The following is a 14,945-nucleotide window of genomic DNA, read 5'->3' on the forward strand; positions in this document are numbered from 1 at the left end:
TAACGGTGGCGGGACAAGGCAGAGGGCGGGAGTGGGAGCGGCCGCCCCGCGCCGGCTGAGGGGGCGGCCGGCGCGCGGCGCGCGCTCCGCAGCTGGGCGGGCGGGCGGGCGGCCGGCGCGCGGCGCGCTCCAGCTGTTGCAAAGCGCTGCAGCACCCCCCCCCTTCCCCCCCGCCTCATCTCCCTGGCACCCCGCTCCCCCCTCCCACCACCCCTGGCGGGCAGCGGACCAATGAGCGCCGCGGCCGGCTGCCCCGCTGGCCAATGAGGGGGTGGCGGCGGGGCGAGGGCGGGAGCTGCCAGCGTGAAGGGGGGAGAGCCGGGCGCTGTGCTCTGCTTCGCTCGACTGCTCGGTCGCGGCAGCAGGATCGCTGCGCGTTCCGAGCCCTCCGCTCGCCCGCCCTTTCGCCTTCCCATCGCGGCGGAGCAGCTCGTCTGTCTCCTCCTCCCCGGCCCAGCCTGTGCATCTCCGCGGCGGCAGGGTTCGAGAGCTGCCGAGCGCCAGGCGCGGCGGCGGCACCACCACCACCATGGCGGTGGAGGAAGAGGGGCTGCGGGTCTTCCAAAGCGTCAGGATTAAAATAGGTGAGAGCGCGGGGTGTGGGCGCCTGGCAGCGCGGGGAGCCCCCTCTGGAGTGGGCAGCGCCGGTGCGGCGAGGCACCCGCGGCCGGACGCTCTGTCGCGCTCCCCTGAGCTGCGCGTCCCGCTGTGGCAGCGTTTGGGGGTGGTAGGGGGCGGGCGGTGCCCGCTGGGTCGGCGGTGCGGTGCTGGTTCCTGTGAGGCGGCCGGGTGCTGCGGTGACAGGCCGGCAGCGCGGAGCGCGTCCGGCGGGCGAGCGGCGCCGGCGGGAGTCCGGGCGGCGCAGGATATTAGGCGGATTTTGAGATTTTTTAAATTATTTTTTTCCTTTTAGTCGCTAAGCAACGCGCGAAAAGTTTGGAGGCGGTCACCGAGCCTCAGTACTTTATGTCACTGGCAGAGCTGGTGCGAAACCGGCCAAAAAGCGGCTGTGGGAAGGAGCGCGTGCCTCAGCCGCTTCCCTCAGCGAGCGGGACGGGATGGGGCTGCTGCTTCACGGCTTCCTCCGACTCGCGTTGCTGTTGATTGAGTTCCAAACCACATTATTAGAAAGTAAGCGACAGATGTCGCCGTGCAGATTAAACTCTCCCTGGTAGAACTCAGAGCGTGCCGGCCGGGAGGGAAAATCCCTCCTTTCCGTAACAGAATCAAACCCAGAGTAAGAGGAGGGGAGCGGTTTGCCTCCCTTCGGTGGGGCATGGTGGCCGGGAGCTTAAGGGGAAGTAGAGAAGTTTAGCGCTGGACTCGCAGTGATGGGTACTGAGGGAGTTGTTGGGCTGGTAGCTTCCTATTAACGCAGAGATCTTGAAAGATCTCTTCTCTTGCATGTCCGTGCGCGTGAAAGCAGATTTGCAACCACCAGTCGTCATGTTAGATAAAACTGAGAATTGAGTTTGCTAGGAAATCTCATTATTTGGGTAGTGGCATTAGCATTTCAATGAGACCATTACTAGGATCGTTTCCTTCTTAACTGCTAGCAGGTGGTTTAGAGATAGTAGATTTTAAGAAGCAAAATTTAATAACATAAACTAAAAATTTGTATGTTGATTCTGTATTCATTTATACATGTAGAAAATAAATTTAGTAAGGCTATAAAGTGTCGCCAAACTTGGTTTTTATCTCTTTTCAAAGAGGAGAGGGGAAAAAAAAAGTCTTTCCGCAAAGGAGGGATTCAGACAGCATGCAGGTGATGCTATTGCAGGTTGTTCCCGTCTGGCGATTTTCAGTGAAAGGAGTAAGAACACATCTCACATGGAGATGATGACTCTTGGGTGTTTTTTACAACAAACAGTGATGTTATTATGCCCAAATGACTGATGTCACTGAAGTGTGGGAATTTCTTTGAGTGGTAGAAGAGATCAAAGATATTAACGGCGGCAAAAGACTTGAGATTAATCCCATTAAATCATGGATTGAAGTTAATCCTGCTGCTGGCTTCAGTTATTGGAGCCCTCATCAGAACTAAGCGTTTGATTAACGTGCAGTACTGCAGCCAGGATTCCCTCTGCCTTTTAGTGTGGATAGTAGGTAGGAAAAGCTGCGTGCCTCACTGGTACACCGGTGCTTCATTTCTGCCTTCCAAGCAGAAGGTCTTTACTCAATGAACTGCAAGAATGATGCCAGGCGCCTTCTGGAGCACTGCAGTACCCAGGTTTTCTGCTGTACCTCGGCAGAGGGCGGTAACAAGTACGCACAAACGCGAGTGCTTTCCTTCTGTTCACTAGAAAGTGTATGAAGGCAGAGCCATCAGCTTTCGTTGCAGAAGTGTGAGTTTCTGAGATTTGCTTTTGAAAGTTAAATACCTTTCTGTAGCTGACTGTTTTTCATGAAGTTGGTCAGACGATTAGAAGTGGCAGGATGGCTCTGATGGGTTGAGGGAGTATTTCTAACCTAACAAGCCCTGTAAAGCAGTCCTAATCTTGAAGAAATTGTGTATTGAATCTTGTAAGCTCCCTGCAAAAAATCCTGTGAGTGAATTTGAAAGGAGGTAGTGAACATTGACAAAAAAAAAAAAAAAAAAAAAAAAAAAAAAAAAGTAGTGTCCTTCTGGTTATTTCCAAGAGTAAATTTGTCTGTTAGCAGTTCCCATTTGCTAGTATCTTGTAGGTTTCTCTATTTTCTAGTGACAGGACACTGAATCTTTTAATGGGTTAAGTGATAAGTTATTTGAGGACAAAGGGATAGGTCATTTCCCATCTTGATTTGCTTGTATTTTTCATGCTTGAGAAGCGATCAGGCCTGTTCTTTAGGAGCTTGCTTCATGGCCAAGCTCTGACTGATCTCTGACTTTCAGATATTCTGTGCCTGATCTGGCGAGATGTCTTTTTCTCTGTAGTACCTCTGCTGGCAAATCATGAATGGGGGCACTGCTATACAAGTCTGCCTCAGTGTAAATCTGACAAAACGTAGGACTGGTGCTCTGAAGAATCAGTGCAAACACACTGTAAGATCAGCGTGGGATACCCATGGTGATGTGCCTTTCTTAGGAGAGAGGCTGATGCAGTTTGAAGATTTCAAGCTGTGCAAAACATGTGTAACCTAGAGATGTTTGAACGCCTTAACGTGAAGTATTGCATGGCTGGGTCTTGTCCTGTATTTCCAAGAAGCTTTGGGTAAATGAAGGCATTTTCTCCTGCTGGTATAAGTTGTTCAGTTGAGACTGATGGGTTGCATAGAGCCACATCTAGCTAGATGGGTAATTATATTGCAGACCTAAATGCTTCCCATTTGGTGTAGTGTTGTTCTAGTCATGTTTGGATTTGGCTTGAGCCATCTCTTTCATAGATTGAAAATGTGAACCCTTGAGCTTTTTAGGAACCTGTTTCCCTCATATGGTTGCACTGCTGATGATGTGCCATTTCCAGAAGGTGTCGTGTTGAGATCCTGAAGTTGTGGAGCAATGGTATGAACTCTGCCATTATGGGTAGTAGCGTTAAGAGGAATTGTTACTGTGATACCTCTAGTCCAGTTTCTGGTTTCTTTTGTGGTTTGTTGAATTGAAAGAACTCAATGCCTGGCTACTTCCGTTCATGTCTGTTGCAAGGAAGGAACATACAGTAAAAAGAAAAAAAGTAGTATCTATGCTAATGAATGCACTGTTGAAATGTCTATTTGAAATTGGTTTATTTTGGCTTCCCATAACTGCAACTGTTGTCCTCTTGTCTTTTTTCCTTAACTGAAAATTATTTCTACCGGAATCCCTTGTACATAAACAAAACAATGTGTCATGTAAGACTAAACAAACACTTCCTATAAGATTGCCACTTTGAGGAAGTGTGCAGTGCTGATATTTCCATGACTCAGTGTTTCAAAACCTGAAAGGAAACAACATAAGGCTCTATGGCTGATGATTGGCTGGAAAAACTACAAAGAGTCCTCCTTCTGCTTGACAACATGACTTGTGTTGTACTGTTAATAATGTTTAATAAATATACTGAACTTAATTGCTACTTCTTTTCTCCTTAAATGGCTTCAACTATTAAGGTTTCAGCTGAGAAAAGAAAAGCTCATATTCAGCACTTCTGCTGTGGAAAAGGCTGTATAGTGATTAGCAGAGAACTTTCTGCCGGATTTTACTTTGTGAAATTATTTATACTTGAAAAATATAGAGGAAGGGCTCATCTGTGAATTCTCACTGTAAAGTAACAAGTTTTCCACGTCCCTGAAATTTAGTACTCTTTTATTTAGCTCTGAAATTGTATTTTTTCTAGATGTAGCAGTGCTTGCTATACAGGTTAAACTGTCTCACAGTTTTGAAATAATAATAGGAACAGGAGGATGCTGCATGTCAAGAGGCTACTGGGGCCATAATATAACAAGGAGGACCCTTTGCTCATTGTTCTGTTGACTTCAGAAATCATAATGGTCCACTGCGAGTGCTTGTTGCAATTCAAGACATGAATAAATTTCTAAACCTCTTTTATCATCTTTAGAAAGTGCCAGGTATTGACCTTTTCTGGTTACAGGTGCTGAGGTCAGAGTCTGAAATGTGGGTCTTGTGGCAGCGTAGTCTCTCTTCGGCGCTAAGTGTGATCAGAAGCATGAAGCTGTGAAAATTTTGTGATGAAGGTTGGGTGCTACCTGATGTGGGCTGGTGCTCCACTCGCAGCTTACCCTGTTCAAAGGGTAAACCCACCATTTTCTTAGAATTCAAAGCCCTGTTTTACGCTGTGATGATCCAGTTGACTAGATGGAGGATTGTTGGTCTGTAGACTGTGCTGTCTTTCTGACTCCTCATTTTCTGTGCCTTCTTTACTGATCCATACAGAGCTATGTAGTTTAGGGCATTGCAAAAGCAATTGAACTTTTTTTTGGTAAACTGAGAGTCTTGGGTGAAGTCAGGCAGAGTATTTGCTTAAGTGCTAGTATACTATAGCATAATATATATATATAGCATAATATAATATATATATAATATATATAGCATATAACCTATATATAGCAGGTTGATTGACAAGAGAAGGTATTTACTGCCCTTCTGCCATTAAACTTGACATAGAATAAATGTTTGAGAGATGCCTCTCTGCATTTCTGTAAGGTTAAGAAGGAACTACCTTGTCTCTGACAAACTTAAGGCCTTTCCTAAATCTAATAATCCTAAAGTTGATCAGGGAAATCCTGGTTTACAGGATTTACCTCTGGAGGGTGCAGAATAGATTATACAGATCTTTCACCACTGGTTCAATATTTCATATTGTGCTAAATTTGGTGGTGGTTGTGTTCTGACTGACTTGTGTTCGGTGTGCTGAATGGAAAAGATGTGGGACCAGTGCTGTTTCTAGAGGAGGAGTACTGTGACTGTTCATGGAGCGTCAGGAACAGCTGTAGCTGGGGAAAAAATGGAGACCAAAGCATAGTTAATGCAAGTGAAGAGAAGGAAATGAAGGTAGCAGTGGAAAAATGCTTCAGTGAACTTAGTTTGAAGAAATAGAACATGTTTGTGTTTGGGGCTGCCAGCCTGACATCAAATTATCCATAATTTCATGTAAAAAATTATTCATATATGAGAGTGGGAGCCAATGTGACTTGGCTTTTAGATTGTGTAGAGGTAAATTCAGAGGAGTGAAGCCATTAAACAGATCTGCTCAGAGCCTCTGATGTCAGGAAGAAAACTCTGTGGGGTTTTTTGTCCTCTTTTGGAATTAGTACATTTGAAAAAAGTGTTCTCTAATCTCTCTCATGAGAACGAATAGTGTTTTCTTGTCTTCTCATTGAGGTGATTATGTGCTGGTCAAAGTACCAAATGCTCTTATATGAGGACATTATGTAAGTGCTGGGTAACTTAGTTCTGGAGTTTCCCAGAAAATTCGTTGCGTTGAATTACTCTTCAAACTGGTTGGTGGGTTGTTTTGTGTGTTTTGTTTGTTTGTTTGTTTGTATTTAGTATACTATTTTTTTACTTATTATTGGTAGAAAACAGTTTTCAGTCTTCTATTTCTGAAATTACTGGGTTAGGTAGATCGGAATATTGGCTCCTCTTTCTGTGTTCTTATGTCTCTGTTCTGCCTGGTGCTGTTCTTCATGTTTCACACATGGCTTTGTGAGTCTGTTCTTGCAGATGAAGTCCAAGGTGCTATGTGATATGTTAACCCAAATTTGTAGCCTGTTGCTGCTGAAAAGGCAGGTCTTGCTTTTCCTTTTCCTGCTCATCTTGCTCTTAGCTATGAAATGCTCTTTGCATCCTCCGCCCCACACACCTGCTGTGGACTGATGCTTTTCTGCTAACAAAAGAAATTCAGTTCAATTTGCAAAGTAGGCCCAAAGAATGCAACTTATTTTTCTTGTCAGGGTTAGTTTTCTTCTGTTTGAGTGAGCTGAATCAAGTGAATGTCAGAGCTGTCTCTGGACAAGTGTCGGGAGCTTGACTGCATGTGTGAGTGTGGGAAATCAGATGGAGGAGACAGCAAGTGCATCCCCTGCTTTCATGTCTGTATCCTGGCAGTGTCACGAGACTGATTGAATCTTTCTATACTCTTCAGACTGGTCCCCTTCCACAGTACATGTTTTCTTGATGATGCTGTATTTTTTAGCTTCCGATATCACCAGCTTGGCCAGCTGCTCTGGAAAACAAATGCTAAAACTCAAGTGAGACCGCCAGGAGGATAATGACAATCTGAGTTACCTGTATTTCTGATCTTCCTTCTGCCTGAGAGATACTTGCATCTCACACTCAGTTCAGGCGCCTTAGCTGCTCCTGAAAGTGTAGGTGTTTTAGTTGGTATTAACTGATTAATACTCACACAGTTGTCTTCTAAAGCTGAGGCACCTAATGTTGATTATCATGTTTATGCTTAAACAGAATCCCCTCATTCCCCCTTCTTTGCATCACAGCAAGATTTCTACTTATGCAGATATACTGTCAAACATTGTTAGGTATGAAGCCATTTATTGCACTGGTGCTCCCACTGAAGGGTACTACTTACAGCTAGATTAGAAAATAGAGTTAAAAAAAACCCCTTCTAAAATACCTTTGAATAGTGTTATACCAGGTTAAAATTCTTAGAGCAGGTAAACAGTATAGACTGCAAATAGACCTTCAGGTATTCCTCTATCCTTTCTTAGTCTCTGACTGATGAAGGGCTGACTGATCTCCATTATGGGAGTTTAAATTGTGAATAATTATGTTGAAGCCAATAGTTACACTTCCGAATTAAGTCTTTGAGTAGCTCATGTAGTAGTTTTTCTCTTGAAGGAGGTGGAGGAAGGATGAGGCAAAATGCAGTTGGTGTTGTCAAGGAGTACTTAGTACCTCTCAGGTTGTGACAACTCTCTCTGCAGACTGTTGTGTCTGGAGAATACATGTTATGGTTTCCCCTTGTAAGAGCAAGAAACCTACAATAAAGACAGAGGGTTGTAGTCTTTGTTGAATACTGTAAAAGATGTAAATATCAGACTTTTATATTACTCATGATTTCAGACCAACAAATGTTCAGTCAAACATGTAGAAGAAAAATAAATGTTTGTGTGTGCCAGTGGACTATTAATGTTTCTGGGTAGCTAGTCACCGAAGGCTTATATTAATGATTAAAACATGTACTAGTATGTCTTAATGTTGTGTTTTTAAACCTCCTAGTACCAGAGGTTTATCTACTTTGTGGTTGAGTTAAGGAGAAGCTTGGGAGATGCTTGGAGTTAATAACAGGCTCTATTTTATTAAACTGAAAAGCTGATCATAGACTTGAACATTCTGAACAGCTTTCTGATTTTAGCAACATTTATTAAACCTTATAAATTATCTGTTCTTTAGCAGTGCCTGTTTGGTTTTTTTAGCATGGTGGACTGTTAAAACTGAATTTAGGATCCAACAAAAAGCTTTCTTTTGGAATAAAAACTAACTTCCTCCCTCATCCTAACCTCTACCAAGGGAAAGCAACTTCCCTGAAACTTCACATGTTGTTTTCCTCCTATAGTAGACTTTCTGGGTGACAGTTTTGCAAAATGAGATGTGAAGCTTCAAAATTATGAAGAACTGGATTTTTTCCCCTTATTTTGTTTTTTGAAATTTTTCATGGATCACTGCCAAATGTGAAACAAATTAAATATTCAGTGGAAAGGTTGAGGGCTTTGAGGTTTGGGGTTTACTTTTTCCCTTTTCTGTGTGTAAGGGGTGAAACGTGGTGCCTCTGTATTTCTGAGACCTGAGGAAAGCACACAAGTGTTGAAGACTTACAGCCTGGTTGATTTGCCCAGCTTCGGAGAGTTCTGCTCTTCAGTTTTCATTCGAGACCTCAGAAATCTTATCTTTTTTCTACCTGACTAGAGCCTCATGCATTTGCCTTTTATCACCTCTCAGGGAGCACTGAGGCAAAATGAAGATCCCTTCGTTAGCCCAGTAGCCCAACAATGGAATTTTACTGTTCCCTACCTGTGGGGTTTTGCAAATGTATGGCCATTAACTCAAATGGATTAGTGTGATGTGATAGTAAGAGGGAAAATGTTACACTTATGAATGGCTGGTAGATTTGAACAGGTAGTGTTTGATGCAATGTTTAATTTACATAAATATAAATGTGCTTTAGTTTTGTAAGCTGGTAGTAGGTAGATAAACATCAGATAAAGCTTCTCAATTATGCCACTTGCAACAGATTCCTGAAAAGCCTTGAAGCTGGGGAAAGTATTTCTGCAATAATGGGAAGAGGGGAAATTTTCTATTAATGCAGGTCTGTGTTCCCTAAGATGCATACTTCAGCTTTCTTTTCATGTTTTACAGTGGCCTTAGGAGGAAATACACTTGTCTGTTTGTCACTGTACTTCTAACAAATTTCAACAGATTTCAAAATCCATTTAAAATAAGTTTGTGTCGAAAGACCTAAGTTGTGTTTCAGAAAAGGAATGTAAAATGTTGGAGACACTGGGTAACATGGGGAGCAGAAGGGTATTTGAACTTGAGAAGGAGTTCTGTTTCCAGCGGTTTTAACCTAGAGTGGTTAATTTTTTAGTTTATAGCTGTAGGAATGAAGTTTTTGAGTGATTGATAACTTGACTTTTAGCAATTTACAGATTTAAATTCCCATTCAATTCCAGTTACACAGAGCGCATGTAGTATGAATCAGCTTTACTGTTTTTGATTTTTCTTGCTTTCAAGTTTCGTTCCGCTTTGATGTTCCAAGTACTGAAAAATTGACAACTTGAAATACTTTTATTTACAATTGTGCTTCTGTTATGGCTGCTTATACAGAGTTCTTAATTCCAAAAAAGCAGATGCACTGATGGCTGAGTTGTAAACTCCTTAAAAAAAGGAGAGAGGGGAAGAAGTTTATTTTTACTACTGTTTTCAGTTTCTTCTAAAAATATTTCTGTTTACAAATTGTTTACAGCTACTTACTTTTTGTTCAAAAACTCTAAAAGAAAACAGTTAGTGGTAGGCTTTTACAAGGCTTTAGTTGATTCTTGCCTGTATTTCCCAGCTGGTGTTAGAGTACATCTGGAATCTATGAAATTCCTTTCTTTGTTCCTCATTTCCTGTTCCATTCAGTACTACAGTGTGGCATTCTGAAAGCTGTTTCTCTTGGTATTTTCTTCTAAGATGCATGTTTTAAAGCATTTAGTGAGTTCTTAACGGTGGTTATATGTTCCTTGTGCTTAACAGCGTAATTGGACGGTATCGTGCAACTTCTCAGATGTTCTGTTTTGGTATTTCAATGAGAAATAGTTTTGTTGATTTTTTCTGGCAGTCATTCAGCTTGTAGAATTATAGGAAGGAGGGTGGTAGAAAGAGAAGAAAAATCTGGTAGATAGTACAAAAGCTCCCTTTCTTAGCCTCCCTCTCTCCCTCCCTCCTCCCCCTGCCCAGGAACAATCACCAGTTTGTAATGGAAAATTAGATCTATTTTGCAGGAGACACAGGGTGTGACATCCTACAGTTGCTTTTAGATTCTGGTTTGGAAAGCTGGTTGCTGCTACAGAACATGTGAACACAACCTTGGAAAACTGAGCTCTGACAGTGCGACACAATGTGAGAGTTGTGTGTCTAAACCAGAAACAATCTATCCCCTCCAAACCAACAGAGTTTAAGTTAGATTTACTGGTTGGGACTGCATTGTTGCAGATCCCTAATAGTCACTAAAAAAGAGAGCGGTTCCTGGGGTCTAACAGAATTGCTCTTACTTATTGCAAGGCTGTGTTTTGGGTTTTTTCCTAAGAACAAAACTTCTGAAGAAATTGTGCTTTTATGAATACTTATGTATCTGGGTGGCTGGCCCAAGCTTTCCAGAAAGAATGGAAGTTCTTCATTGTCCAGTGGTTGGCTCTTCAATTGTTGTCATTTGCCAACTGCGAGTGTTGTTTCCGAGATTGTAACTTTGCTCTCTACATGCTCTGTATAGTCATGAAGGATCTGTAGTGGTGCAATACATGTTGAAAAGCTTCTTCACAAAGCACCTGCTATTGAGATGAGGCTTTGCATCGCAAGCATTGTTTCTTCTGTTTATAAATGCACTAGCAATTTTTGAATTGCAGAATATCTCTGAAATGGCAGCATTTGCTCTCATGGAGAACTTAATATTGGGGAAATACTTGTTTTTATCTGCCTCTGAATGCAGCTCAGCAGAGAAAAGCAGGGAATGCTGCTGTGGGACCTGTCACTGCTCTACAGGTCAGACTTTCAGATCTACTGATTCCAGTTGCTTATCTTTTTACTTTTTTTCAAATGTCTCTAATAGAAACTGCATAATTGATTACATTGCAGGGATTGTACATATGGGTAATTGCACATTATATTTATTCAGTGTTATTATAAGGAAATCGGGGGTAGAGCTATTTGTTTCCATAAGGTATGCAAAAATAATGGCAGAACTGTGAACTGTGAAACTCCTGAAACTTTTGCATCAGTTGTTGCAAATCAGCAGTTGTATGAAATCTGTCTTTCAGCAGATCATGTGGCTGCAGTATAAGATAAGACACGTTTTGTAGAGTAGTAGATATTTGATGTTTGGGACCTTGGCTGATGTTGCATAATACTCAAATGTCAAGCTGTTACGGTACCTGAAGAAGCACATTTGTGCTCTGTTAGCATCTCTTGTCCCGAATGTAAGGTAGGAGGTGATCAACACCACTCTTATTTCTGTAAACATTAGTCTTACCCTGTGTTTGTAGATTGTTTCAGGTAGTTAATTTTTCTGCATGCTGTCAGCTAGCAGCCCTTGGATGATTCTGCTTGATTTGCCACTAACAGTGTATGGTACTCTAAGACAGGAGCTCCAGGTAGTTGCTGCAGAATAGGCTTAGGCTATCAGTGCTTCAGAGATGACAGTGGAGGAAGAAAGTCATGATTGGTGGTCATAAATACACTCATGACTAAAGCTAGGGGAGCTGCCTATGCCTCTTCCCTCTCATTAGAATAAAGATCCAGCCTCTCTAATCTCTGGGGTGATGCCTGCAGTGGACTTGAGGACACTGGTGTTGCATGTTAGGGTTGGAAGGAGCTAGATTTCAGAACAGAGTGGATGGTATACTTATTCTCTCCCTATTCCCCTCTGGCTTTCTGTTTTTTAGGCCTACTAAGCAAAATTGCCTGAGAGGAAAAAAAAAAGAAAGCTAATTCTTATTCAGACCAATGCTCCTGACTGTGTGTTTTTGAGTGGTGAGGCAGAAGTTTTTGACAAGGAATAAAAAGTGCCTGGAGGAATTTAGGATCTTGCAATAGAGCAAAATAGCTTCAGCAAAAGTGAAGCTCTAACAGGCTGATAATTAGCTTGTTTTGACACCTGCTTCTGTGACAGTGTTCCTGAAAGTTGTGGGTTTGAAAGTAAAAAAAAATCATCAACTGAATTACTTTTAAAATCAGCTTCAGAATTAAATGTAACCATTCTCTATAACAGTCCAGCAGGAAATGTTGTCATTATTAGAATTTCCTCATAACACCTGCAAATTTTTGGTACGTTGATGCCTTGGTAATGGGAATTTTTAATGTAGTCCTGCGGCTAACTTGTACTTGATGCTCTTGAATATGGGCATTACTTTCTTGTGCAAAGTGAATCTCAGGAACTGAAAGCATACGTTTCTCTGAGTCCTGTGGAATCTTACTCTGGTATAGTTGTACCATGTCAAACTCCATGTTTTTTTTCTATATGGTGGCTGTTTGATTTTGGCAATAACCGGAAGTACCAAATGGTTGTAAGAAGGGGTCCCTACTTTAGCAGTAGCATGCACACTACATTGGCAACTGAGTAGAAGCAAATACAGTGCTTAACAGACCATGCACAGGGTCAGAATGAAATGGGATCATGCATTACTGTCTTATCAAAGAAGGGCTTAGAACCAAGTAAGAGCTTACTTGTCTGTGAATTACTGTTGGGCTGCAGGTATACCAAAACTGCTCCTGTACTGTGTGGGATTAACTAGGTGCTTAAGAATGTGATCTGAAAAGCCCACTACTTGTGAGGTGACTTGTCTGGAGAAAATACAGGAAACGGGGTTAGGTCTGATCCCTTGTTGTTCTCAAGAACTCCAACATGTGAGATGAGGACAGAAGCTTCGGCCTACTCCCTTCAGTGTAGAGTCAGTCACAAGGCAAGACCTTGTAGCTATGCTTTAAAGGTAGGAATTTGTGCTTTTGGAGGAGATGGGGGTGGTGGTGGTGATATATCGGTGCCTTTGTTGTATACTAGGTAAAGCATTTGGTAGTCTTCTGTCTCATTATGAGAATACTAATGTATTTTGCAGTGTACATATCTTCTAGTGTGTCAGGCTGTGAGAGATACAACTGGGGATATTTGTTTTGGAGCAGGTTGGGCTTGGACAGAAGCAACGCACAATGGAGCATATTGATCTAGGGCAGTTGTTGTGCACTTGCTTGACTGGCACGGTTGCCCAGAGAAGCTGTAGTTCCCCCACCCTGGGCAGTGTACAAGGCCGGGTTGTATGGGGCCTTGCCAGGAGCGACCTAGTCTAGTGGAGTGTCCCTGCCCATGGTAGGGGGGGAGAAACTGGATGGTCTTTAAGGTCTCTTCCAATCCAAACCATTTGTGATTCTATGGTTCTTTTTGTCATTGTTTTGGACATGGATGCATGTTTCATTTTTTTCGTGTCTATTTCCCTGAAAAGTTCGAATTTGTATAATGAGTGAAGCTGGGCATTGCAGGGAGAGAAGAGTGTCTTAGGGTGAACATATCTAGAAAACTGAAGTGGGGTGCATGCAGCTCACCTGTTGCAGACATCCATTAACAGGAGAACCAGTCTTTTTGTGTAGCCCCTGCCAAGGTGCTTGTTTTTTCTCTTTCCCTTATGGTACACCTGAAGCAGCTGTGCTGCTGTGGGGAGGCTTCACAGCCGAAGGGGGAGCAGGGTGTTGGGAAGGATGAGTGATGGCCCAGCCAGTGCCTGCTAGTTTTTTTTGCCTTGTTTGTTGAATGATAGCTTTCTTTGGAGAACCATGAGATTAACACTAAAATAGACCAGCACAGATGAAGGTGACGACAGTATAAAGCTTCAAAATGTCATTTTTGAGCCAGTGGGTTGGCTTTATTTTAATGAAGATTTTTAATGTTGTTGGTCGGTGCTTTTTTTGCTCCTTTTTTTTTTTTTTTTTTTTTTCAGCAGACATTAAAGTACAATTCTTGGACCATAATAGCTTATTTTCAAGAGTATGCTTGAGTATTTCTTTCAGAAGTGGAGCATTTACTCAGCTTCTGATGGGCAGTAATGTGAATTCTGTTGTAGGGGTGTGATTCAGAGCTTTTGGGGGAGAAAGGGAAGGAGGTTGAAGCTTTTGTAAATTAAAACTAACTCAAGAGGATGCTGCTGTAGTCTCCTGTGGTATTAGTGGTGCCTCTGAAAGGTCTTTAATTGTGCCCAGGCTTCAGAATTATATTGGCAGTTGCAGCTTAGCTGTAGACAGTGTAATCATGTTGCTATTGGTTTGTACTCTTGTAGTAATTCACATTGGATAGTTTAGCCCCAGCCCTTCAAGACAGTAAGTTTGACCTGGCCCACTTAGTTCATTTTACTGTCTCCTCAGGTGTGTTTTTCTTTTCAGTTCATTACTTGCCTAATTAACCTTACTGATAAATGAGCTTTTATACTAATTATTTGAAAGACAGCCTGATTTCACTGAAATGCATAGCTGCTGTTCTGCCTGTAGGACAGCGTGCATGCTTGTCTCACTGTGACGTTATAGTATCAGACATACGTCTGCATTCACGTTCCTGCCAGGGGAACTTGAGTCTATCTAGGTGACTTGTGTTGTCTACCCCTGCGTCAACTAAGCATCAGTGAGCTTTCAGAGTCAAATCCTTGAAACTGAGGGTTGCGATCATGAGGGTTGTCCATTGGTCTGATCCCTTTGTGGACACAAAATTCCTCCTGCTACCAGAATATATACTTGCCTATAAAAGGAAAACACTGTGCTGCTTTTTTTCCATGGGATGTGTGGTACTTGTGTAACAAGCAGTTATTCTGTTCCTGTAGTGGAACACATGGCTTCCTGCACATATGTTCAGTTCAAAACCTGCCCCAGCACTGTCGATGGGCTTTCACTGCCTTCCTTACCGTACGATGGAATTCTTTATCTTCCAGCCTTTTCCAAGGCAGAGCTGACTCTCTGAAGTGGGTAGAAAATGGTATCTACCAGCCATGGTGCCAGTTTTGGTCTAATTCTAGATTTTTCTGGAGGGCAGTTTTGTAGAAGTGGCAAGAATCTCAGTGCCCAATGTGCTATTCAGATCTGTTATTCCACTGTGGCAGTCGTCTTTCTTCCTGCTTACATCATTCATGATGTGCCTTCCCCCTGCTGAGACATACAGGACAGGTGCTTCACAGGCAACTCTCCCAGCTGTATATAGAGATGGAATAGGTTGCTTTACCTAAGCAGTGCCCAGGGTGGTGAGAGCCCTGGCAAGGGAAGGGACAGGGGAGGACAAGCAGTGTTC

At 42.7% G+C, this 14,945-nt stretch overlaps 1 protein-coding gene across 3 annotated transcripts in view; it reads left to right on the top strand.

Annotated features, from left to right (window-relative positions):
• Window positions 1-356: 356 nt before the first annotated feature.
• The window catches only part of RASA3 (RAS p21 protein activator 3), a 129,547-nt gene continuing 114,958 nt past the window's right edge, over window positions 357-14,945 (top strand). For 2 of the 3 annotated variants that reach the window (XM_080612411.1, XM_080612412.1), the window contains exon 1: window positions 357-584. In XM_080612411.1, coding sequence (XP_080468537.1) covers window positions 530-584 — 55 coding nt within the window. In that variant the 5' untranslated portion in view covers window positions 357-529. Of the gene's footprint in view, window positions 585-5,838; window positions 5,845-14,945 lie in introns of those variants that run through there. The other variant, XM_080612413.1, reaches the window with a different exon arrangement.

The sequence above is a fragment of the Psittacula echo genome (genome assembly GCF_963264785.1).
Source record: "Psittacula echo genome assembly, chromosome: 3".
Taxonomy (NCBI): domain Eukaryota; kingdom Metazoa; phylum Chordata; class Aves; order Psittaciformes; family Psittacidae; genus Psittacula; species Psittacula echo.